Here is a 27,083-nt window from a genome sequence, read left to right as displayed (position 1 = left end):
ATCGAATATCTCTGGAGAGACCTGAAAATAGCTGTGCAGTGATGCTCCCCATCCAATCTGACTGAGCTTGAGAGGATCTGCAGAGAATGGGAGAAACTCCCCATAAACATGTGCCAAGCTTGTAGCGTCATACCCAAGAAGAACCGAGGCTGTAATCACTGCCAAAAGGTACTTCAACAAAGTACTGTGTAAAGGGTCTGAATACTGATAATGTTTTTTTAAATTTTTTTTAAGTTAAATGTCTAGAAACCTGTTTTACTTTGACAATATGGGGTATTATGTATAGATCGATGAGGGTGGGAAAAAAACATTGTAATCCATTTTAGAATAAGGCTGTAACGTAACAAAATGGGGGAAAAGTCAAGGGGGTCTGAATACTTTCTGAATGCACTGTAGTAGAGGCAATTTATCACTAATCCTTCATCTGACCATAACTAAGCACCCTCGATATGTATATGAGCTTGCACTGTTCCTTTAGCACCAAATTCCATTGGTTTTTCAAATGAGAGATTAGTTATTGCAAAATAACATGGTAAACGCTATTCAAAGTATAAGCATGGACAACAGAACTGTGTAAAAACGTACTTAGATTTGTAGCTATTGTGGTACAACTGTACTGTAGTTCCATATTAAAAGTTGAATTGGCAAAAGGTGAAATCCATGTTTTTATGGCACTGTCTATGCATTATATTTGAGGGATAGCCTACTAAATTTCAGGAGATTAGCTAAGCAGTGGAGAATCCTACAGAGAGTAATAAAATATATGACATTACATATTGTTTAATTGTTTTTCTTTATTTTCATATTTGCACAGATAACTTAATCAGGAACCCCAAAAATATACCAGACAATAAAGTACTAAAAATCTGAAATAGAAATCCCCCCACACGGCTGTGCTCTATGGGCCTATGTGGCGTACCGCTTCGTCCACTGTTTGGCTGTTCTATCATGCTCGGCTCTGTTTGTCGTGTACTGGGTGGCGATGCTTCCAACCAAGGGATCAGCTGAAAGTGAAAAACAACATGAGGGAAATAACAGTTAGAGGGTGGTGAATTTTGAAACAATTACTCTGCTTCAAGTGATGAATTCTAAGCCTTTTATAACTACTTATGAGTTATGCCAACTTAGTGGTATCATAAGGAATTATAAATGCAATATAAAGGCTTTGTGTGTGGGCCTCAAAATGATACCCATAATAAAAAAGTAATCCACATATGAGCACAAAATTACACCAAAGAAACAGACCGGTATTTGTTATTTACCATGTTACCTGCAGATTTAATTTGACCCTTCTCAGGAGTCAGGAATACTAATATTTGTTCTGGTATCATATTTCCAGGCTGGGACAGGTGCAGATCTGAAGAGAAACAAGTAAAAGGGGACAAAGAAGCCAGTTAGGCTCCCTGATGGATATCTTACCTGGGTTACAGTCTGTGAGCAGAGAGCAGATGGACAGCAGCACCTTGGAGATGGTGAGGGCGGGGCTCCAGTTGTCCTTCAGGATGTCCAGACAGATCACCCCCTGACTGTTGATGTTACAGTGGTAGATCCTCGTCCGAAACGTTACCTTGAGGAAAAACAAAAAAAAATGTACATGCTATAGGCATATTTAACATAACAAGGCTAGAGACTATATCAAAATCTATACTGAACATAAATATAAACGCAACATGTAAGGGGTGAAATAAAAGATCCCAGACATTCTCCACAGGCACAAAAGCTTATTTTGTTGATAATCAATCCACCTGACAGGTGTGGAATATCAAGAAGCTGACTAAACAGCATGATCATTATTACACAGGTGCACCTTGTGCTGGGGACAATAAAAGGCTTCTAAAATGTGCAGTTGTCACAATACCACAAATACGTTTTGAGGGAGTGTGCAATTGGCATGCTGACTGCAGGAATGTTCACCAGAGCTGTTGCCAGAGAATTGAATGTTCATTTCTCTACTATAAACTGTCTCCAACATCGTTTTAGAGAATTTGGCAGTACATCCAACAGGGCCTCACAACCACAGACCACATGTAACCATGCCAGCCCAGGGCCACCACATCCTGCTTCTTAAAAATAAAACATGTACTTAACCACTCGGGAGCCCTGTGGGATCATCGGAGACTAGCCACCAGGACAGCTGATGAAACTGAGAAGTATCTCTAATGAGGCCCTTTGTGGGGAAAAACTTATTCTGATTGGCGCCCCTGCCAGGTCATGTGAAATTCATAGATTTAAGGTCTAATGATTTTATTTTAATTGACTGATTTCCTTATATGAACTGTAACTCAGTAAAATCATTGAAGTTGTTACATGTTGAGTTTATATTTTTGTTCAGTATAACTATTTATTAAAGTGGATCAACATTTATTGGGGCAGAAGACAAAGCATGTAGGGCCGGGATGATACCAGTATTGCAATACTTGTTAGTATCGTGGCAAGGAAACAAAACACGAAGCAGATTTTTACTTCTTGAGGAAAACAGCTCTAATGTTGGAAACAAACATTATGTTGTCCTCCAGAGTCACATGTATTTATTTTCCATGATATATCACACAACATTTTACATACAGCAGGTTTATTGGTTACATTTTCTGTTTGTAATCAAGATATTACGATCTTGCCTCAATCGCTGCAACTCTCTTAACGGGCTCGGGAGAGGTGAAGGTCGAGTCATGGGTCCTCCGAAACATGACCCACCAAACCTCGCTTCTTAACACCCGCCTACTTAACTGGGAAGCCAGACGCACCAATGTGTCGGAAGGAAACGCCATTCAACTGACAACAGTGTCAGCCTGCAGGCGCACTGCCTGCCACAAGGAATTGCTAGAGTGCGATGAGCCAAGTGGAGGTGTCAAATGCCCTCTGTTGGTTAATGAGAGTACTTCAACATGTTAACAGGGAAATCCTGGCAAAACGCAGGGATTGTAAGTACTGTACATATGCTGCCTGCTGTGTTCTAGAAACTGGAGGAAATTCAGTCATCCTCATTTCACCATTCTCAAAAAGAAATTCCATATTGTAATGAAATTGTCAAATGTGACAAAACAATCCAAATATAGAATTTTTATGAAACGTTTGGATTTGTTTTTAGCACATGGAATTAAACTAGCACACTAACTAGTGAGCTAACTAGCCAAGCTACAAGCTGTGTTTCAAATTGGATATTTAGTTAGTGTTGTTATGGATGAAATTGCATAGGCTACCTTACGGTCCCTCCTTCTCTGGCAATGACCCGACTCGCGCACACACACACACAAAACAGAGGCACACATGTAAATAGCTCTCTAGCATCTGGAAAGCGAGTCTCGTTTTTTGTTTTATTTTTTGCTGTGGTGGCAACAATTTAGCAGCAACACAATATGACAAACACTGTGATCATCGCCGGTTGCATTTTTTGCTGTGTATACCCTGAAGAACACGAAAATGAACACTAAGTAAATCTGTCCCATTTATTGCGTGGGACTAAACCAAGATGACCGTTTTATAGTGTAGAGGGTAAAAAGTGACTGGTAGCTGACGATTGCCCAGTACCTTGGGTGGTTTGAAGGGGTAGTCGGGTGTGAAGGCGATGTCGAGGAAAAAGACCCCTCCCTCGTAAACAGAGCCCGGTGGTCCCAGGATGGTTGACCTCCACTCGTAAATGTTGTCTCCTTTTGGACCAGCGCTGGAATTAAATGAGATAAAGTTAGATTATGTTATACTATTAGCCTGGCCACAGATCTGTACTTTAGCCAACTCCTTTGTCATTACCCTCCTGGAAAACCAAAGGAGAACTTTCTCCCTATTTGGTGTTAACTGGACCATGTTCTTTGTTATTGTTATGGCTCAGGTCACTTGTGTGTGTACTTCGTCTCATTGCCACAAGGGACAAATACCTTAAAGCATTCTCCTCACCCGTTTACGTAAAAAGCTGAGGGATAGGGCTAGAGAAATGTAACCACTTAAATTCATAGACCATCCATGATTTTGAAAAATTCGTTTTAACCATGTTTTGAGGCTATATAGTGCTTTTTAACATTTACTTTGTTTACAAACGTCGGAGAGAAACAAGCTTATATATTTATTTTTTTGGGGGTATAATGGGGTACAACAGTTGAACTAAGCTCATAAGGTTATAGAATAAGTTATGGGTACATTTATTTAATTTATAAGTCCCAAAATGGATGAATCGATTGTCCCTTTAAAGCTTACTGCACCTGCAAAAAACTTGTCTGAAACTGTTTAGAGCCTATTATCCCTTGGGTTGGTACCCACTTGGTGAACACACAGGTTTATATTGCTTGAGAGAACAGTACATTCTCTCTCAAGCTTCAAAGAAGCCTCCATTCGCAACCAATCCCTGATGACGTGCCTCTGTATCGCGACCCATATTCACTTCCTCAGAGCAGATCAGCCTTCATCCTTGGTACATGCTGAACACGTAGTGGAAATTATCTAGAGTGATGACTACAAGGCTGATCCAACAATGTGGGAGACGTAAAATTATGCTTCATGTAGATTTCTAAACACCACCAGCAGTCAAAACATTTTGATCAAAATAGGTGCAGCTTTATTTTATCAGCATATGGGACAACATGAGAAATCAGAAAGTAACGCAATCCTTTATGAATAAGTGGTAAAATAATTATTGTTTGGAGAGTCGCCTGTAGGTATTGACCATGGCAATACGCAAAACACTGGGGGCAGATTGGAAAAGAGAAGATGAGCTCAAATAAAACCAACCTGCAGTTTGGCGGAGGGTCCAGCGTGATATCTGCCAGCTCTTTCTGAATCCTGCAGAAACAAACATGCCTTCAGATCAATCATTGATTGCCCAGCCATACCTTACACATCTTTGTTTTCTCAGCCATGAACTTCCAAAGGTAAAGAAATGGCACAGATATTTTGGTCCAATACAGTGAGGCTAGAATATTTTTAAACAAATAAAGTACAAAGAACATTTTAGTGCTAGCTACAATCATCTAGGAGATTAACCCACCCCTCTGACTAAATGTCACATTGTTGGTGTTGTGTGACAACCAACCAATATTTAATGAGGTTTGGGTGTGTTACCTCTTTGCGCTGGTGGATAGCAGCTTGGAGGTCTTGCTCATACTGGCTTTGCTCTCCCGTTTCTTGCAAGGTGTGTCCTTCGGTTTGTTTTGATTGGAGGAGGAAGAAGACGAAGAGCTGGTGCTGACACACGAATCCTTATCCGACATACCGGTTTGGACAAGAAATTAGAAGGAACCTACAATGCGATTGTGATGCAGCAGTTGAAGAAAAAAAGCAGTAGCTTTGACAAATGAAATTGCTTTCAAGCCATTGCAAAATTAAGTAACGTTACAGTTATGACAGAGCACCTTTGACATTCTAGGAAAAATGGCTACCTCAACATAGCTTGCGGAGATGACCTAAAAACAAGCCATTTCAACACAGCTATGACTGGAAGTGACTTTTTCATAGTAGGTTAGGAGAATTAACATATCTGGTTAGGAGAATTAGGTTAAGGTTAGGAAAAGGTTTAGTGAAAATGCTCTCCTAACTTGCTAGGAAGAGTTACTTCCGGTCGTAGCTGTATCGAAGTGGCATGTTTTTAGGGAGTCCCTAGGCTTAGCGGCGATGCCAACAACCTGATGCATCTGGTTTACAGGGATACAGCTTATTCAACCTAGCTTCATTTTCTGCTGAAAACTAGATGTGGGAAGTGCACTCAGGCGTTTTCTTTTACACCTGCTACGTTAGGTTATGGCAGAGGTTTCCAACAATTTTCAGGTACTGTACCACAGACGGAATTTTGCTCTGCCCAGAGTACCCCCTCATGTACATTTCACCAGTAGGCCTATGGTCTCATGAGTCTTCAAGTGCCCTCTGTGGATAGGCCAAGTATCCCTGGTTGGGAACCACTGGGTTAGGGAGTCCCATACAGCTTGCTGCTTGGCTAGTGCTCAGTTGAAATAAAGGTAATTGGCTAGCTGCCACCCCCATCCCTCCTCTGGCAATAATGTTGTGATTATGGATGGTTGAGCAAACAATGTTTGACAGCCCTGATATGGCAAGCCTCCATTATTCCCCAAATGTAATAGATCATGAATGATGTGAAATTGTAGCTAACTTACCGTCAGCTAATACTAAAGGCGCCCATAAGGAACAAATGGATCCATGGTGGTGAACAAGAGCTAGTTAGTTAGTCTTTGTGGCCAATCATTTGATGGGAACATTCTCGGGCCTTCTTCACAGTAATTAATGTTAGTTTGCTAGCTAATATCTCTGGTCTGGAGTTACTTGCTATGGCCTCTTCGCTCCTGGAGTCCTGAAACGTTAAGACAATGATCTAACACATTAATGTGTGTGTAAATTACAGGTCTCCTGGAGCAAAGAGGCTATAGCAGTTTGCTAGCGAGTTCGCCTACAGTAGTTTACAATTGCTTGTGCCAAGTCACCTGGTTGGACTAGTTTTGGTTAACTAAGTGGACATTAACAGCTGGCTAGCATAACCATCTAGCTAGCTAGTTAACGCTAGTCACAAACGTCCGACCTGCTGATTTTCTCGCCCCCCCCCCGTTATTAGCCGACCGTTTGACTGCCCAGACCTTAGCCAACGTTAAGCTAGAAAGTTCGGAAAAATACTGTAGTTACATCAACGTTTACGCCCACCTCAACCTTTCAACATTCTGAGATATTTAACTTAGCTAACGTTAGTTGGCAAACAAGGTTACACCATAGTGAAACTAGTTTAGTTACTAACGTTACTAGCTTGAGCTAGCTAACGTTAATATTTATTTCCTGAGCCAGGCAGTGTCACCACAAATGTGTCTGTTGAGTCGTTAACTAGCCGTCTTTTCCAATACAAAACAAGTTGAATACACTCAGAGAACTTCAATATATTTTATAACTCATGAGGCATATTCAATATTAAAAGTAACGTCAGCCAAGTAGCAAATCACCTCCTTTGTGTCTGGATCTCTCCACTGCCTGTGCTCGTGCAAATCGCCTTCTGTGGAACGGAAGTGCCGCGGGTGCAGTGGATTCATATTGCGCACTCACAATAATGAAGGCAAATCGGCGCACAGGGATCATTCAACATTAGGTCTTCGTAGACTGATCTGACATTTTGATATCATACATTAAACAAAAGATGCACGAAAAAGCACATGTCGGATGAGGGCCAAAATAAAATTTGGAGCATCACTGAATATGGTGTCACCAAGTCAAGGTGAAAGAGAGATTCATATATGGTCTATGGTTCATGCCCACCTCTAACCTATACCTGTGATGCAGTTTCTTCTGCTGTAGTCTATTTGACCCTGGCTTCACTGATTCCCTGGGTTTCCCAGTTCATTATATGCTCAGGCACAGGTGTGTGTGTGTGTCAGTCATGAGGCAGAAGGCTGATAGGTCCAGAGATTAACATCTTAACACCTGTCACAGAGGGTTCACAGTTACAGAACAGAGAGTATAGTCACAAGCCAACCAGTGTTTTATTGGGTGCTTCATTAATACAAGTCATAACAAACCACCCTGCCATGCCAGAGTAGCCAGTAAATGTACAAGTCCTGCCTCTTTCACAAGCAGACCTATATTTCTGTGGTCTGCCTCAAAAGCGTTTGAAAAAATACATACAGTACAAACAAAACCAGAAAGCGTAGAAGAGCATGACATGTCATTTGATGCAAATCTTCCTCCTGTTCCATGCAGATAACATTGATGACTGGAATAGGAAATTTAAAAATACACAAGAACCTAGAGTAAAGTAAAAAGAGTATATAATCTGCATTTGTTCCTGGAGCCACTATGAAAACAAGGATACATACTGTATAGTTGAGGGACAATGCTTATTAGAATAATTGTCTTTTTTCAATACATTAATTCCAACATTCAGATATTGGAAAATAAAATCCCAATCTACTCTTTGTATAAAAAAAGAAGCTTTCAAGTCAACAAGGAACAAAGGACAGTTCTTTACAAAGAAAAGGTAGATACAAAGTTTTTTTTTTTTTGGGGGGGGGGGGGGTTTACAGGTATAACATTGCACTTAGTGAGTGTGCTTTGAAAGGCTGGGGAGAGAGGTAGAGAAGTACAGTGGGGGTGTGTGTGTGTGGGGGGGGGTGACAGTGGAAAAGTCAGACGGGGATCTATGTGGCGTATCTCTTCGTCCACTGCTTGGCTATTCTGTCATGTTCAGTTCTGTTTGTCAGGTATTGTGTGGCAATGCTCCCCACCAGAGGGTCCGCTGCAATGACAACAAAAAAAAGGACGCAGATCAGAGCATGCATTAATGAATAGCATTTCACCGGTGTATGGTTTTTTGGAGTTTAGAGCATATTATTACATTGTATTAAAATATGAATAAGATCATTTAAATTCCATCAACAGGTTCAACAGCAACAGAGCTACTGTCCCTGGGGAAGGGAATGCTGGAACACCACTAGAAGAGCTGCAGACAGTTATCAAAGTATGAAACATTATCACCATCTCTGTGTGTAGATGTTTCCTGCTGAGAGTTTACATTATCTACACACAGAGATGGTGATAATCCTTCATGCTGTGAGTCTACATTATCTACATAGAGATGGTGATAATCCTTCATGCTGTGAGTCTACATTATCTACACAGAGATGGTGATAATTCGGCATGCGGTGAGTTTACACTACCGCCATCTGTGTGTGTAGATAGTGTCAACTCAAATGTAATTTAAAATCAGCCATGAATTACCAACTGAAATGAGAACACTGCAGCTCATGATGTGGACATTGACAGGTCTCTTACCTGGGTTACAGTCTGTGAGCAGAGAGCAGATGGACAGCAGCACCTTGGAGATGGTGAGGGCAGGGCTCCAGTTGTCCTTCAGGATGTCCAGACAGATCACCCCCTGACTGTTGATGTTACAGTGGTAGATCCTCGTCCGAAATGTTACCTGGCGATTACAGGAAAATAAAGCATTTATAGTTTAGAAACATGCTTCAGCGGCAATACTGGCAGTGGAATAGTCTAAATTGGACAAAAATAGAAATGTAAGAAACAGAATTATATCATTTCTTTGTTGAGAAGATGGTGACAACCCTTATAACACAGCTGCAGAGTTTTGATATACCATAAAAAATACCAGAATTTTAATTTTCCTTAGGCTTTGATATAGCCAACAGGGGGCAGCATGGTGCATTTACCAATATGCAGAAAACCTTTATAATTGTCATGAAATTCCCCAGAAAAAAAACCCATGCCTATCTCCAATCTCACTACAACCGTTACATATTAGTTTGAGAGGAAAACAATCATTCCTATAAGACTTTCACAGGGAATCAAATAATGGGTCAAAATTACTTTATTTGGTTTCATATGTGCTTAGGTCAAACCTTTGTACAACAAACATCCACACAAACGTCCCTGTTAAGTTTACTACCGTGTTTCTGATTGACAGTGAGTCTGACATCTGTTTAGGCCTGACACCTGACACCGGCCCAATACTCCAATCACCAACATCTGGACAGACTGACCCTGACCTTGCAGAGGAAACTTCTAATGAGCCTTGGCATTTTGAACACACCGAGAATAAGACATGATAAATAACCCCACAATGGTGCACTCTCTGCCCCACTAACCCTAACAAACAAATCGTATACTTCCAATCTGTCCAACAAGCTTGTCAAACTGGAGTTTCAGTTAGGGGCTGAAAAAAGCTCTGGTAAGAGTCTATAGTATACAGCAAAAGTCCAATGGAGCATGTATTGTGCGCTACAGTGACGGAAGAACTGGCTACAGATCACAGTGGGACAAAACACTTGAGCCCTCTGGCTACACTGAGCAGAGCTTGAGCCTGTGGATTTGTTTGAGTCTGCTGTCAAACAGTAGAGCCGGTTCTTACACAGCTCAGAGAGAAACAGAGACAAAAAGAGAGAATGAAAGAATGGGGGGAGGAAACAGACAAAATGAGAGAGAGAGAGAGAGAGAGTCAGAACTCAAAATGAAAGCAAGTGAGAGGAAAATTGGGTTCTAAGAAGCACAAAGAGATATCCAAAAGCACATTTCATACACTTGATAATGACATCCACTCAACAACCGAAAATACTCCACAGGGTACATTTCATGAAAAGGCTAATAAAGAATGAATTGAAAATATGGACAGTGAACTGGTAAAGGCTTGAAGGAGCACACCAGATTTCCAGAAAATCATGTTAGCTGTTGAAATTACATTAAAGCAAGAGTTTTTCACAGAGGAAGAGAGCAGCACAATGGCACTAAAGCTATAAAACATTGGTGGTCAGTGTGGCAAGGGGTGCTGACCTTGGGTGGTTTGAAGGGGTAGTCGGGTGTGAAGGCGATGTCGAGGAAAAAGACCCCTCCCTCGTAAACAGAGCCCGGTGGTCCCAGGATGGTTGACCTCCACTCATAGATGTTGTCTCCTTTGGGGCCGGCGCTGAAACAGAAACATGTCAATATGTTTAGCAACTCGGGGCATTGGAATTGACAACCGGCTACTGACAGGGTAGCCTAAAGTAGAAAAAGTCTGAGTCCAAGTGAGCAAGAGAGTGAGGAGGAAATGCTTGTTTCTGACAAGTTAAAGAAGCAGAGATTGAAGATTCTCAGTCTGCTCTTTTTAGCCCGAGGTTTAGTTCTGTTCAATGATTATCACTCAAGCCATCTAGGTTGTGCTGCCAAAGCAAATCTGAAAAATTATTAAACCCCCCCAAAATGTGCAACATTCAATGGCTAATATCATCATCCATCCATTGAAATAAACAGTTTGTCAGTTAGATTGAGGAATCTCATTTCACAAATAGAGAACAATAAAACAAATGGTCAATTCATACACAAAAATATAATTGTCTCTTGAAGGTCCTTTATTAGATGAGTAGTTATGTTGAATGGGGTGAGGGTCACATCTGTTGGATAGTCTGGTAATTAATGTAATTTCCATATTAAGTCTCCCTCCCCCAACAGAAGACTGTCTGGAACACCGACCAGATCTGAAAGCCCAGGACAATGAGGAATTCCTCAGATTTCATGGCATTTCTGTACATGAACTTTAACATCGACTAAACCCACAGGCGCACACAAATGACTACACACACACACGACTGCTCACAGACACTTACACATACTTAGAGATTGGGAGCAGGATTGCAGAGGCACAGAAAATGCTTGACTATCAAAGTCACCAATAGCTTTGCTCATGTTGACAAGCTCCAATAATCTGTGACTGATGTTTCCAAATGGCTATGTCAGAATGAAATGACTAGCAAGTTATGCTTTCTCCGCAACATAATAACCTCAAATAGCACGACTTGAGTATCAAACAAGTGTCTGGCTCAATGCATGCCCATGAGAATGGATCAGTCTCCACAAATAGAATGAAAGGACGAGACACTTCCTCTTTCCTGTAGTGTCAACACATGCAGATTTCACGTATCTTGTTCGAAGCCTTCTTTAATTAGTTCATTATGATCCATTCTTCTCCGGGGACTTGAATATTTTTCAATAGCTGTTTTGTGCCCATAAGAGCAATGCGAATCTGGACTTATCTTGATGAGGCACAAAGGAAATCTGTTTTATACTGGTATGATTTGGAAATTACCTAAGCATAGCAACTGGAGACCATGTTGGGCAATATTCATTGTCAGTGCATTGCAACAGGCCAGATGTGGCCTATTAATAGCTAGCTGTAATAAATCTAAGAAATGTTCTGATGTTGCTTAGGTGGGTGAGGTAACCCCTGCACTGTTCATGGAGAAAATCAGTTGCAACCAGACAGAGAGAACTGTTTATGTGGGTGGGGGGATAAGTTATTTACTCATCAACACATCCCTGCACCAGAGGTAATCTGCAGAATTAATGTGTCATGTTCATAAGGCCCGAAACGGAAGAAAGATTAGTAAAATGGGAAGGTTGTATGTGAAATTATCCAATGAGAACTCCTTGTTTTTATTTTCCGTTGAAAATGGTTTTGCCACAGTGTGCCATTTTGAACACCACACTTTGGCTGTAGGCAATTTCCTTTTCAATACGTACGGAAAAATGCTAATTTAATCAAGCGTCTACATTCAACATGATTCAAGGTGAAAAACTCAATGTAGCTTGATGCAATATAAAAATATATATTTTTCCTCCCACTGTGCCAGATGTGTGATCCTTTTCAAAGCAGCACAGATACAGGGACTCTTTCATGTCCTTTGAGGCCAATCACTTTTGAGCTCAGAAGAGATAGATGAGACGGCATGGCAGAGGATCCACTCTACACAACCTCTGTGTAGATCTGACAACACACGGACCTCTGGGTAAAGGCTAAGTCAATAGTTTAAAGTACATGCCATGACTGGAGGTTGCCCGGCAACCCCCACCCCACCAGCAGCAGGGGTTGTGGTGCTTTGTGACTGCTGCCTGAGCGCTGGCTGGGCATTCAGGACTTGACTGACAGTCTTTCATTAGACCAGTGGAGTGGGAGAGCAGGGGAGCACGGTCGAGGCCACAGCAACGGACTGAGACGGAGAGAGGCTGTCTAGGTTTAGGATATCGACTGAATCAGCATCCTGAATGGCTGAGAGGGAAAGGGAGATACTGCTCATCCTTACATCCTGCTTTGGTCATGGGATGAATAGGGATGTTTTATAGCAGATCCTATTCAACTAGCAAGGGGTATGATCATTACTGAGCATCTTTAAAATGCACAATGATTTTAATGCTAGTCAGAGGATTGCAATTTAGGATGCTTAAACATTTATAGGAAAATAAAGTGCCTGCTCAAAATCTTACGTCAAGTCGCTAGACGTTAGGAGACTGACAATGCACCAAAATATCTGTTTTTGTCATGTGGCATAATCTAACCCCAGACAGTACTTTCACTGCACCTAGGCCTATAGCTGAATACTGCGATTTCGCAACAGTAATGGAGCTCTCCTCGCTCTACTATGGGAAAACTCTTATCCATTAATGCAGACATATCTAGTTAAGTTCAATACACATGACATTAAACATGAATTCGCTACGGTTTGCAATAATATCCTGTGTGACTTGAGAGTTATAATAAATCTGTTGTACATCGGTAGATTTATTTGAGTCACTGAGTATTTGGGTCATTTCTTCCAAGAATCTGGGATACATTAGTGTGCGGGTGTCCGTGAGAATCTACCACTAGCCATCCTCTGCGATTACACTCATGTGGGAATGGCTCCAACAGCTGGAGTGCTGCCTCTGCAACAGAATGCAACCAAACAGAATCCCCAAATAAAACCCTTCAGGCCCGATTTACTCTGCTTTCAAACCGCTGTGGAACTCACTTATCTTGATCGAATCCAAATAAAAAAACAATGCCAAGCTAAAACATGTCATGCTCGTCAGTTAGCTAGGCATGGTCAATTCCTTTTTAACATGATACAACACGTATCTGATGTTTTATCCTTTGATCATGCAATATTCTACATGGAATAATACACGGGTAAATCTGGCACACATATGGAAACTGTCAATTCACGGAAGATGGCTATTCATATGACCGCAGACACCAAACCACTGACAAGATCGTCTACATGATGTTGAACGACGACATGGACAAACCACATACATATCATAATGAACCATGTTCATTTCATGTATGCTCTTACATGCACAGAGGACAAAGAATCTATTCTGAAAGTCTCATTACTGCCTTCATTTTGTTCGACCCCAGAAAGAGTACCTGCTGCCAAGGCAGCAGCTAATGGGGATCCATAATAAATACAAATGACACCATTACAATATAAAATATGCTAGGCTGGCTGACACAAAGAAACCCTTAGAAAATGTCATTTTTATGGCGGCCGTGTACTGCACGCCTTCTCAAAGTATACACCGTTACACACAGACACCAAAGTTGTAGTTACTAGAAACTATCCATGTAACAAGCTGTGATCTACAAAGTAACGGAGACCAGACATAATTTCCATATATTATTGAATAGCCTTTCCTTGCAGTGGCTGTGAGAGACTAGTGCACCCTGTGCCCCATTTACCATGGTCAATATACATGATTCCAGACAATCTAGAGATTGTGCCAACATGCCATAACCTTTATCATATGGTATGGCGATTACAGTAATCTCTGGCACATTGGCGACCTTCCCTCCCCGGGATATCTACAGCTCTGGTAGTATCAACAGCTCTGGTAATTCTCCCTGACATTAGGGAAGAGGTTGAGTTGACAAGCTGATGCAGACAGGTGATCAGCCTTTGTCATTTATCTTACTCATGATGACAGAGACAAGCCCATGACAGTGTTCTACCGCTGCGGACCTCAGTTACAGGGAACATTGCTTGATTGCATGTGTGCGCGACAAAATTCCTCAACTCAGACCATTCTGGGAGGGCCCATGCCGTTCACTTTCAATATTTATGGAATTTAGTGGGGTGTTTTCTGGCAAACACTCACTGTGTGTAGGAGTGTGTCTGTTCAGCAGAATGTCTAAAAATGTTCTCTCTATTCCACCTTTGACATCCGCTGTGCAGCCAGAGACAAGAGAGCACAAAAGGTTATGGGAGTGTAATTTATTCCTCATCTTATTAGCTTGTTGACACAAGCTAATAACTGCAGAAGACAGACAGAACCAAGCACAGAGACAGAAACTATGCCAGCATTTGTAGTTCAGTTCAAGGTCAAACAAACTGTCAATGGGTACAAAATAATAATTCAAATATATGTTGCCAGAAGACAAAGTATCAACAACCATATTAAAATCAAAAATGAAAAGGCATTTGGGAACATGTTCATGTGTTGAGTTGTTAACATACAAGGCCAGGGAACCTTATGGATGTAGAGTTTAGAGAACGCACCTTCTTTTGCAGGACCAATTCAACATGTGCTTGGTGCAAGCGGCCCAATCCTCCAGACCTACAATTCCTTAAAATAATTGAGCAAAAACCTTTTACACCTCAAGCTGTTCAGGATGTTGCTGTATAAAAATGGTCTCAAAATTGACCGCCACAGCAAAGGTGTTATATAAAAGACTAACGGAACCCGTAATTGAATGTGATTCAGTCTTTTTAATGCTGCCATGTGCAAATAGAGCTATTATCTTAATTATTCACCATTCCAGTTCATTTCCCTTAGGCACTTTTCTTTGCTAATGGCATAGTCATTCAGTTAAGATCTTCTGTTCCATTGGTGCGGCGGCTGTGGCGGTTATCAGAAAGGGAACTTAATGAAGCAATCTTCGTTTCCCCTGACCGTGAAAGCAAAGCCCCGACAACCAATTACCATGTAGCTCAGCAGCAGAGGTGACACCTCACTCCCCGGCCTTTCGTCTTTATTTGCACAAATGACATGGTTTGTTTTTAAATCAAGCCTTTTTATTGTTCATCCTTACTATGAATACTGTAATTATTTGCCTGTGATTTATCCTGAAACAAGCATTTATGGCAGAAATGGTTGAATATGTGCACGGTTTCCTTGAGTCCAAGTGAACCACATACCAATATTTACCCCTAACAGACCATTTCACATGCTGGTTCAATCAATTTAAAACTACCTTCCATTTGGTCTTGATGAGAATGTGTACTTCGGAAGGTACTTCAGATACTTTTATGACATCAATAGGTAATCAAATATTTTCTATTCCCATTCCTCCATTCTAATTTCTGAAGATTTTTCTGAAAAACAGGGACTTTGGTAGGTAAGCATTATCTCCTCTCAGCATTGCTGGTGGGTCCCTGAAGCAAGCTTCTTATGCATTGCAAATGTTTGTCTCAGGACTCAATAAATAATGTAGAGCATATATCATTATCATAATACACAGGCTTCGCATACATTAATGACTCAAAAATGATGAGTCATTAAAATGTTTTTTTTAAATCACTTAATCCACAGAGTTTGTGTGTACTGAACTGAAGTATGTCACAACAAACAAAAGAGGCCATACTTGAAGTAGCTACATCAGAAAAGCACTGCTGCTCTCACTCTAAACCCTTAACCATTCAGCCACGACCAGAGTATTTTTCAGTACACATAACCCCCCCACAAAGCTTCAGCACCCGGGGCAGTTGCTTGGCCTTGTGGCCAAGGAAATGGACTCGTTACCAGAAGGTTACTGGCAGAGATGAGTGGTGCAGTGTTATTCGTTGGTGAAGCACGATATGTAGCCTGGCTCCCATCTCTATTCAGCTATTACATTTCACTCCTTCGGCAATTCTATCATTAAAGAGCTTGAGAAGATCAAAGGATTTGATCCGGATTCGTTAACCCTCACAGCTATCATCCAATCACAGCGTTGATGCAAATGCAACTGATAGCAAAAGGTTCCAATTTCCTTCATAAATTTGATTGGAAACGCTCTAACATTGGGTATTCTGATGTAATACATTTCATTGTAAACACAGGATTCCCCATTTAATGCTTTTTACCACCAGCCAATGTGATCACATAACATCAGAGAAGCTGAACAACAACACAAACGCAACATGCAACAATTTCAAAGATTTTACTGAGTTACAGTAAGGAAATCAGTCAATATAAATTAATTAGGCCCTAATCTATGGATTTCACATGTTGGTCACAGATACCTTAAAAAAAGTAGGGGCGTGGATCATAAAACCAGTCAGTATCTGGTATGACGATTATTTCTCATTTCTCCTTCGCATAGACTTGATCAGGCTGTTGATTGTGGCCTGTGGAATGTTGTCCCACTCCCCATCAATGGCTGTGCGAAGTTGCTGGATATTGGCAGTAACTGGAACACGCTGTCGTACACGTTGATCCAGAGCATCCCAAACATGCTCTATGGGTGCCATTACTGGTGGGTATGCAGGCCATGGAAGAACTGGGTCATTTTCAGCTTCCAGGAATTGTATACAGATCTTTGCAACATGGGGTCATACATTATCATGCTCAAACGGCAGCGGATGAATGGTACAACAATTTTTATTTTACCTTTATTTAACCAGGTAGGCTAGTTGAGAACAAGTTCTCATTTGCAACTGCGACCTGGCCAAGATAAAGCATAGCAGTGTGAACAGACAACACAGAGTTACACATGGAGTAAACAATTAATAAGTCAATAAAAAAAGGGGAGTCTATATACATTGTGTGCAAAAGGCATGAGGAGGTAGGCGAATAATTACAATTTTGCAGATTAACACTGGAGTGATAAATGATCAGATGGTCATGTACAGGTAGAGATATTGGTGTGCAAAAGAGCAGAAAAGTAAATAAATAAAAACAGTATGGGGATGAGGTAGGTAAAAATGGGTGGGCTATTTACCGATAGACTATGTACAGCTGCAGCGATCTGTTAGCTGCTCAGATAGCAGATGTTTGAGGTTGATGAGGGAGATAAAAGTCTCCAACTTCAGCGATTTTTGCAATCCGTTTCTGTCACAGGCAGCAGAGAACAGGAAAGAAAGGCGGCCAAATGAGGTGTTGGCTTTAGGGATGATCAGTGAGATACACCTGCTGGAGCGCAGTGGGCATCAGGATCTCATCATAGTATCTCTATGCGTTCAAATTGCAATCGATAAAATGTAATTGTGTTCGTTGTCTGTAGTTTACGACTGTCCATACCATAACCCCACAGCCACCATGGGGCATTCTATTCACAATGCGGACATCAGCAAATCACTCACCCATAAGACCGGTACAGTTGAAACCGGGATTCATCCATGAAGAGCACACTTTTTCAACATGCCGGTGGACATCGAAGGTGAGCATTTGCCCACTGAAGTCGGTTACGACACCGAACTGTAGTCAGGTCAAGACCCTGTTGAGGACGACGAGCACACAAATGAGCTTCCGAGGTGGTTTCTGAAAGTTACTGCAGAAATGGTTTGGTTGTGCAACCCCACAGTTTCATCAATGTCCAAGGTGATTCGCCTCAGACCATCCAGCAGGTAAAGAAGCTGAATGTGGAGGTCCTGGGCTGGCGTGGTTACACGTGGTCTGCGGTTGTTGTGAGGCAGTTGGACATATTCTCAAAAATGACATTGAGGCAACTTATGGTAGAGAAATTAACATTAAATTCTCTGGCAACAGCTCTGGTTGATATTCCTGCAGTCAGCATGCCAATTGCACGCATCTGTGGCATTGTGTTGTGCGACAAAACTGCACATTTTAGAGTGGCCTTTTATAGTCTCCAGTACAAGGTGCACCTGTGTAATGATAATTTTGTTTAATCAACTTCTTGATATGCCACACCTATAAGGTCAATGGTTTATCTTGACAAGGAGAAATGCTCACTAACAGGGATATAAACACATTTGTGCACAAAATTTGGGAGAAACATGTTTTTAGTGCGCATGAAACATTCCTGGGATCTTTAATTTCAGCTCATGAAACATGGAACCAACACTTTACATGTTGCGTTTATATTTTTGTGAAGTATGTTTTTTAATTACTCAAAATAAGTTACCAAAATATATTTCTACTTCTGGAAAACGCATTGGGCTAGGCTACTGGTTCAGGAGTTATAAGAGACATACAGAGTGGATGGAAGAGAGAGGCCAGTGGAGATGCCAACAGAGATGTATGCATTGCACAAAAATTGAACAGTGAAGACAGAGAAGTTAGAAGTTAATTCACAGGCTGGGGCATTAACAGTGGTGGGGAAAAAAGTACCCAATTGTCATACTTGAGTAAACGTAAAGATACCTTAATAGAAAATTACTCAAGTAAAAGTCACCAAGTAAAACACTACTTGAGTACAAATCTAAAAGTATTGGGTTTCAAATATACTTAAGCATCAAAAATAAAAGTATTCATAATGTTTTATTCCTTATTTTGACCAAAACCAGATGCCACCATTTTCTTTTTTTATTTACTGATAGCCGGGGCGGGGGGACGACGACGACACACTACAACACTCAGACATCATTTACAAACAAAGCTTGTGTGCGCAGTGAGTCCGTCAGATCAGAGGCAGTAGTGATGACTAGGGATGTTCTCTTGATAAGTGCATGAATTTGACCAATTGTCCTGTCCTGCTAAGCATTCAAAAATGTAACGAGTACTTTTGGGTGTCAGGGAAAATGTATGGAGTAAAAATACATTATTTTCTTGAAATAAAAGTAAAAGCTGTCAGAAATGTAAATAGTAAACTAAAGTAGAGATACTTAAGTTACTTTAGTAGTACTTTAAAGTATTTTTACTTAATTACTTTACACCACTAGGCATTAATCTACCATGTGTATGCTAGTCTACATATTAGGCCTTGCCAATTGTAGTGAATTTAGGTGATGTGATGAAACGTTGTTGCCCTTTGCTTAAACATGAATAGAATGGGCTGGTAATTTGACTGGTAAATTCATGGGTACACTCGCAATGGCCGTCTGGTGTTGTGATGCAATAAAATTCCATAGTAATGTAGAATGTTCATTCAAATGACGTTAACTGATTATGCTCATGCATTGGAATGTAATTTTGGTTCTCTCAGTTGAGTTAAATCAATAAATCACAGCACATATTGATGGGTTCTAGGGATTCAAACTGACCCTCATTAAACCAGTCAACAACCGGTTACATTTTTTTCACAAACAATAAAATGTCCGACCAACAGAAAATATTATCAGAGATTTGTATACAATGACGAGATGCTTATGTTTCCGCCCTAACAATGGTAGTCGACCCAAGGCGGGAAGGCAGGCGACTAGCTTGGGCTTATTTTGGACAGATCTTGGCGAGAGTAAAACCTCTCACTTCGCCTCTTCCTCTGATACTATGTAAGCATACAAGGACCGGACATTTTTCATTAAGTGCATGGAAACATGCAGCAATAGCAAGCCTAAAGCTATATATAGCCTATTATTGAACATGCAACTCATGTAATGAAGCAGCTAACAAAACATCCAGTTCTAAACTGTGCACTTAATGCGAGCAGTTCCATATGTGACAGAGATGAAAATATCAGGTAGAAACTTAGAAAGAGGGGGAATCTAATAGCAACTACTATGATGGGTTGCTAAAATGACTAGGATTGTGCTTTTGGCTTCTGGACAACGATAGAAAGTTTATATGAAAATCAATAGAACAAGAGATAAATGGCTGGTTAATGGCATGAGGAAGTCTATAAAATAATTGCCTCCACGGCTTGATTTTCGCATGGCTACTTTGAAGCAAGGTAAGACGTGCCTAATTATTTGAAGTAATGTAAAACGTTCAGGTTTCAAACAATTATACCACCTCAAGCTCACATGGCAAAGTAGTGGGTGACCTTTGATAGTCAACGGTAGGCAGGCTATAGCGTATGCGTCCGAATGGCGATTGGGAGGGCGCGAGTTGAGATTGACGAATAAAAATAGCTACTTTTCAATTAATCGTGGCCACCAAAGTTATTTACATTTACATTTAAGTCATTTAGCAGACGCTCTTATCCAGAGCGACTTACAAATTGGTGCTTTCACCTTATGACATCCAGTGGAACAGCCACTTTACAATAGTGCATCTAGGTCTTTTAAGGGGGGAGAAGGATTACTTTATCCCATCCTAGGTATTCCTTAAAGAGGTGGGGTTATCACGCGATTGCATTTAGAATTGTTATTTGTGCCGCAATGACTGAGCTTACAGGTTTCACTCCAGTAGCCTACAGGCTTTTGAGGAGAAACTCTTGCGCTGTCTGATAGGTGGTTGGCTATTCCGCTCCTCAAACTAGGCTCTGTATGCTGTGCGCGTGTGATAAACTGCATGACGATTTACGAAAATACACACGCACCAATTAAAATTCCACAAAATTATGCAAATCCACCTATAGACCAATAAGCATGACGGGTCAAATGTATTTTCAGCTAGCCAACTAACGGTTAACATCCCTAAAGGGGTACACTTGCAATGGCCGCCAGTCTTCCCATGCGATCATTGATTTGAATGGGGATGCCTGTTCTATTCATTCTATTTCTATGGCAGCACATGCAGTCCGGAGCTGGGAAAGGAGAAAATGTGGAAAGGAAAAATGTGCCCCCCCAAACAAATATATACATTTATTTTTGTTTTATTACAGAGACCGCGTCATTTGGCTGGCCAATTACCAGCATCCAAAATTCCATGACTGTCACAGCCCTATCGGTATCCTGTATTACCTCATTAAAAAGTTTGTCCAGCTGATTAAATATTTTAGGCCTAAGCCACATTTCTGTGCCAACATGGCAGAAGTGATTATTTATTTACATACGTTCCCAGGTTATTACTCATCTAATAATGACACTTAATTTACAAGTTGTCACCACCAGAAATCTCAGTCGATTATGATGAACAAATTGTACATTTGTGTCTGTACAATAGAAATAACTGAGATGGTAAAATAGAGCCTAATTCCTCTTGGAACGAACGGTCTATTGTTTGTAATTCGTTGAAACCCATTAAACTTTGAGATGGTATCCCTGCCAAAATGGTAATGGAATCGAAGAGCAACTGTTTACTTTGGAGTTATTTGTTCCTTTGTCAAGATTTCACTGTTTGCTTACTGTGGATTACCATCCTGTCCGTCTCAATGTCCTGAACAGCTTCGGTGAACCAATTGTGTAATGGCTAGACTTCACCATAGAGTGGCCACGTGATGTGTCACACTTGGTGTCCCCTAGAAAACCTGAATAACATTTGGGACAAATGTTTGTGGGAAGCGCTGCACAAACGAGGACATTGAGAATCCAATGATACGCATGAATCAAGACAGGCGGTGTTAGCTTTCAAACAAGTGCCTTGGTGAAGGGCAATAAGGATACATTAACGTGAGATGATGTCTGAAGTCTGGAACAGAGCATGCTACCTTTAGTCACAAAACAAAATGACCCCACTTCATTAGAACATGCCTAGTTCAACAGATGCTATACTATTGTCAATAACAGATGAGGTGAAACATTTGAAATCATGTACTGCATGTACAGGTGTAGGATCTCAGTTTGACCTATATTGTCACAGCAAAATAATCCTGCTGCAAAAGGATTTTAACGTTTAGTACATAATGTTGCTTGATGAGTGGTTAGGCTATTAGCTGGCCAAAAGTAGGGTACATGAAAAGTGCAATACTGTTAATATAACCATGTGTTCGTTTATGTAAATCAATTCTCAGCAACAAAAGACTGATCAAATTAAGATCCTGTATTTGTACTAGGGTTTAATATGTTCCCTGTATTTTACAAAATGTTCCACCCCAAGATTAAATCACTTTTCTCCCGAGTAACCCGGAATTTCCCGCCAAAATCAGAAGTGTCATTATAAAGCATATAAATATGTCTGGATTTGATTAAAGCTTAAAGCATGAAAATTCAAACCTGATGCTACCTGAGCCAGATGATGAGCTCTACATTAAACACATTTTAGGAGCCCTAACCCAAAAAGCACCAATGATTGTGCCGTTATCCAATAGGTGTACATATGATAGGCTATAGCACATTACGCACGAAAGAAAAACATAAAAGCCCATAGATGTTTGCTCTCTTGGGTAAATAAATGAAACAAGCATCAGTAATCTTGGACTGTATTACTGTACTGTATTATTGTACTGTATTATATGGACTGGAACTATGCACCTCGTTCGAACCATGAAGCTGGGAGAGAACACGCAATGCTGGTGGAAGACATGCACGCAGAAACCCCAAAATAAAATAAAACAAATCCCACCCCAGACATTGGTCATGATAGTGAAACTGATCAGCGATGTGTTTGTGTTGTAATGCCATGGATGTTTATCACTAAACCACCAATACACACCAGGCCACACCCACATTGTAAAAACCAAACCCAGACATTATGATAGGGAATTTGATCATTGATGTTTATGTTGTAATCCTACAGATGTTGGGCCATCAGGACATGCCAGTTTTACACTAAAAGGATTTTGATTTTGAAATATAATAGGGTCCATTTACAATTTGTATAATTAGCCGTGCTTGACTGGGATGAAAGAATGCAGGCGCTGTCTTTTCCCAAGTTGGTCCATTAGACGTTTTTCATCTAAAATCACAAAATGACATTATGCTATTGAGACCTCCGATTGTTCTCCGTTAAGGGTTTATACACTTTTAACCAAATTTCCATTACTATAGCCTACATGAAAAAGTAAGCATTATTGACTGGAAGTCTGCCGTGTCTGATCCCATGTAGACCTACCATATCCTGCCGTTGTGCCCATGCTCAAGTTTTCTGCTGCCAATGACTGGAACGAACTACAAAAATCTCTGAAACTGGAAACACTTATCTCCTCACTAGCTTTAAGCACCAACTGTCAGAGCAGCTCACAGATTACTGCACCTGTACATAGCCCACCTATAATTTAGCCCAAACAACTACCTATTTCCCTACTGTATTTAATTTATTTATTTATTTTGCTCCTTTGCACCCCATTATTTTTATTTCTACTTTGCACATTCTTCCATTGCAAATCTACCATTCCAGTGTTTTACTTGCTATATTGTATTTACTTTGCCACCATGGCCTTTTTTGCCTTTACCTCCCTTATCTCACCTCATTTGCTCACATCGTATATAGACTTGTTTATACTGTATTATTGACTGTATGTTTGTTTTACTCCATGTGTAACTCTGTGTCGTTGTATGTGTCGAACTGCTTTGCTTTATCTTGGCCAGGTCGCAATTGTAAATGAGAACTTGTTCTCAACTTGCCTACCTGGTTAAATAAAGGTGAAATAAAAAAAACAAAAAATAAAATCAAGGCGCTTAACAAAGTAGAACTCCACTGTCAGTCAAGTTGTCAACAGGTGGTCAACCTTTCTTCTGGAGAGCTCCTGGGTGTGCAGGCTTGGCTTTTGATTCAGCCCTGAACCACCCAAGTCTACTTATCAAGATCATGTTGAGCAGTCAATGTGGCGGTTAGGCCAGGGCTTGAACAAAAGCCTGCACACCCAGTAGCTATCCTGGAGGATGGTTGCCACTATTGCAACATTACAAACCAATACCTTTGTCATCTAACTAGACATGTTTATATTCGGCTAAAATATTAATGTTTCAGGGGAGATAGATGCACATTATTTGTCGCAATTATATGGCTACTGTTAAATAGAGGGCAATTCCAGCAGATTTATTTTAGGCTATCCACAGTGCCTGTGGAAAGGCAACAATGACAATAAAGCTTAGTTAGTTAACTAGCGAGATAGCCAATTTAAAACATAACTGCTACAAGTTATGTAGTATGTCTGTTGTCTGTCATTTTATACCTGCTGCTGAAATCTCTATCCTTGGGCAACGGCCCACTCGCACTGGCACACACACAGACACGCACTGAAGGGTCATTCCAATGATGGTTGATATGTCGATTTTTAAGTGAGTGATTGATAATATTTAAATGCATGCCTTGAGGAATTACATTAACAAAACATTCTGAAACTAATTCTCATGACCTTACAAACCCTCATTTGATCATTTGGAGCAGCGCATGTGCATTTACGTCGGCGCATTTTCAATCTGCGCAATCTCAAAACAGCCCACTGTCACCCATAGATTCACAGACAAGCAACAAATAAACTTGAACAAAGCAGAATCAGAAAGGAATGCCCATTCTCCATTGCTATTCAATGCAGATCCCGCCGTCATTCCACTTTGATTAGCCTCGATGTGTGAATCTGGGACAGCGATAGGATACTTTGTTTTAAAGAGGAGCTGGTATGCAATTCCCCCAAAAATGACAGGTGCGGGTACATTGCTCCGTACAGCTCCAGCCCAAGTCAAGCACGGATCATTTGTAGGCTGATGCATTGGCCTACCTTTCATAATATTTCCCCTAATGTTGTATTACCTTCTCTTTCACGCTCAATTGTTCCTTTATTCCTTCGTCGCTCTCAACAGTTAAATGAAATACGCTTGGTTCTCCCCTCATCATCATCATTGTAATGACATGCTTGAACAATGACTAAGATGCAGACGGCGTTCACTTCTCTTCACAAACATAGAATGGTTATGAAGAAATAACTGATAAAGCCTATCGCCATCAAGAGTGCTCGTTCTTCTTTCAAACTCCTCAGAAGTTATTTTGGCTGCTGTATTTAACTTTCAGCAAACAAGAGCAAGCCTGCATCCCTCTTCGAATTATCTATTAGAACTGCACAAAACAAAGGTCCAACAAGCTATTCTAGTCTAGCTTTTCTTGGGGCTCCACAAGAGCTAAGGAGAAGCCATTGGAGAGCTAATACTCCATTGAATGTATTACCTAAAAGAGGCAGGCTAGGACATCATATACAGTGCCTTGCAAAAGTATTCATTCCCCTTGGCGTTTTTCCTATTTCGTTGCCTTACAACCTGTAATTTAAATGGATTTTATTTGTATTTCATGGACATACACAAAATAGTCCAAATTGGTGAAGTTCAAAAAAATAAAAACAGAAAAGTGGTGCGTGCATATGTATTCACCCCATTTGAATTGAAGCCCCTAAATAAGACCTGGTGCAACCAATTACCTTCAGAAGTCACATAATTAGTTAAATAAAGTCCACATGTGTGCAATCTAAGTATATATATATACACACACACACACACACACACACACACACACACACACACACACACACCTTTCAGAACAGATTAGGCCCCAGAGTCTGCAATACCACTAAGCAGGGGGCACCACAAAGCCCAAGGAGCTCTCCAAACAGGTCAGGGTGGGGTTATAAAAAAATATGAAACTTTGAAAATTCCACTGAGCACCATTAAATCCATTATTTTTAAAAATGGAAAGAATATGGCACCACAACAAACCTGCCAAGAGAGGGCCACCCACCAAAACTCACAGACCAGGCAAGGAGGGCATTAATCAGAGAGGCAACAAAGAGACCAAAGATAACCTTAAAGGATCTGCAAAGCTCGACAGCGGCGATTGGAGTATCTGTCCATAGGACCACTTTAAGCCATACACTCTACAGAGCTGGGCTTTATGGAAGAGTGGCCAGAAAAAAAGCCATTGCTTAAAGAAAAAAATAAGCAAACACATTTGGTATGTCAAAAGGCATGTGGGAGACTCTCCAAACATATGGAAAAAGGTGCTCTGGTCAGATGAGACTAAAATTTAGCTTTTTGGCAATCAAGGAAAACGCTATGTCTGGCACAAACCCAACACCTCCCATCACCCTGAGAACACATCCCCACAGTGAAGCATGGTGGTGATAGCATGTTGTAGGGATGTTTTTCATCAGTAGGGACTGGGAAACTGGTCAGAATTGAAGGAATGGATGGCCCTAAATACAGGGAAATTCTTGAGGGAAACCAGTTTCAGTCTTCCAGAGATTTGAGACTGGGATGGAGGTTCACCTTCCAGCAGGACAATTACCCTAAGCATACTGCTAAAGCAACACTTGAGTGGTTTAAGGGGAAACATTTAAATGTCTTGGAATGGCCTAGTCAAAGCCCAGACCTCAACCCAATTGAGAGAATCTGTGGTGTGAATTAAAGATTGCTGTACACCAGCGGAACCCATCCAACTTGAAGAGGCTGGAGCAGTTTTGATTTGAAGAATGGGCAAAAATCCCAGTGGCTAGATGTGCCAAGTTTATAGAGACATACCCCAATAGACTTGTAAGGCAACAAAATAGGAAAAATGCCAAGGAGGTGAATACTTTCCCAAGCCACTGAATATAAAGTGATCTCAAAGTATTGTAAGAGTGACATTTTTGTTTTGCTTTGCCTCATTACTCCAGCACTCTCTATTTGAAATTAACAATGACTATGAGGTTAAAATGCAGACTGTCAGCTTACAGGGTATTTTCATTCATATTGGGTGAACCATTTAGAAACTACACCACTTTTTGTACACCAGGTAAAAAAAATAATATGTCATGACATTTTTCGGTGACAAAACCAAATACGCTAGACAAGGTGAGATCTTTTGTGTCTGTAAAATGAATTGTGCGGCAAATGTCGGTGGAAATGCTTTTCTGCTCAAAAATGGATATAAACCTTCATATCGACGTAAACTTGGAGTAATGCGATGACGTGTGGTACTCCCACTACGACTTGTCGGGAAAGCATGCAATTTATTAGGCTACAGATGGCTGATGAAATCAATTATGATGAACTTCACATGGTGGTGAAAGTGCAAGGTGATGAGCTTGATGATCCTTTCCAATAAACGTCTAGGGTCTTATTCTGGTGACATGATGATCACTGCTTGGCTGCGATTTGAAAAATAAAAATGATCTTGCCCCTTTGTCCATAATAATC

At 40.7% G+C, this 27,083-nt stretch overlaps 2 protein-coding genes across 3 annotated transcripts in view; both read right to left on the bottom strand.

Moving 5' to 3' along the window:
* Window positions 1-774: 774 nt before the first annotated feature.
* Window positions 775-7,030, bottom strand: LOC115141124 (ubiquitin-conjugating enzyme E2 E1). 2 transcript variants are annotated; one of them, XM_029679785.2, is made up of 6 exons: window positions 6,924-7,030; window positions 5,050-5,186; window positions 4,720-4,770; window positions 3,529-3,661; window positions 1,420-1,567; window positions 775-1,004 (listed from the first exon to the last, which is right to left on the bottom strand). In XM_029679785.2, the coding sequence occupies exons 1-6, from the start codon at window positions 7,008-7,010 to the stop codon at window positions 907-909; spliced, it is 654 nt and encodes a 217-aa protein (XP_029535645.1). In that variant the 5' UTR covers window positions 7,011-7,030; the 3' UTR covers window positions 775-906. The 2 variants fall into 2 exon arrangements, with proteins under 2 accessions (XP_029535645.1, XP_029535646.1); XM_029679786.2 differs by having other exon boundaries at window positions 5,050-5,227; window positions 6,924-7,011.
* A 408-nt stretch (window positions 7,031-7,438) lies between these two features.
* The window catches only part of LOC115141123 (ubiquitin-conjugating enzyme E2 E2), a 33,042-nt gene continuing 13,397 nt past the window's right edge, over window positions 7,439-27,083 (bottom strand). The window contains exons 4-6 of the mRNA XM_029679783.2: window positions 10,261-10,393; window positions 8,746-8,893; window positions 7,439-8,209 (exon numbers count right to left, since the gene is read on the bottom strand). Of these exons, the coding sequence (XP_029535643.1) occupies window positions 8,112-8,209; window positions 8,746-8,893; window positions 10,261-10,393 (379 nt within the window). The 3' untranslated portion in view covers window positions 7,439-8,111. The remainder of the gene's footprint in view (window positions 8,210-8,745; window positions 8,894-10,260; window positions 10,394-27,083) is intronic.

The sequence above is a fragment of the Oncorhynchus nerka genome, linkage group LG14 (assembly GCF_034236695.1).
Source record: "Oncorhynchus nerka isolate Pitt River linkage group LG14, Oner_Uvic_2.0, whole genome shotgun sequence".
Classification (NCBI taxonomy): Eukaryota; Metazoa; Chordata; class Actinopteri; order Salmoniformes; family Salmonidae; genus Oncorhynchus; species Oncorhynchus nerka.
The sequence above is the reverse complement of the archived record's forward strand: the minus strand, read 5'-3'. Positions and strand labels throughout refer to the sequence as shown.

Bases quoted from the DNA above. Each gene is read 5' to 3' on its own strand.
- LOC115141124 (XM_029679785.2), bottom strand. From the start codon at position 7,010: ATGAATCCACTGCACCCGCGGCACTTCCGTTCCACAGAAGGCGATTTG. The intron at 4,771-5,049 runs GTAACACACCCA...TTGTTTCTGCAG, and splicing joins CTATCCACCAGCGCAAAGAG to GATTCAGAAAGAGCTGGCAG. The intron at 3,662-4,719 runs GTTGGTTTTATT...ATTTAATTCCAG, and splicing joins GACCCTCCGCCAAACTGCAG to CGCTGGTCCAAAAGGAGACA.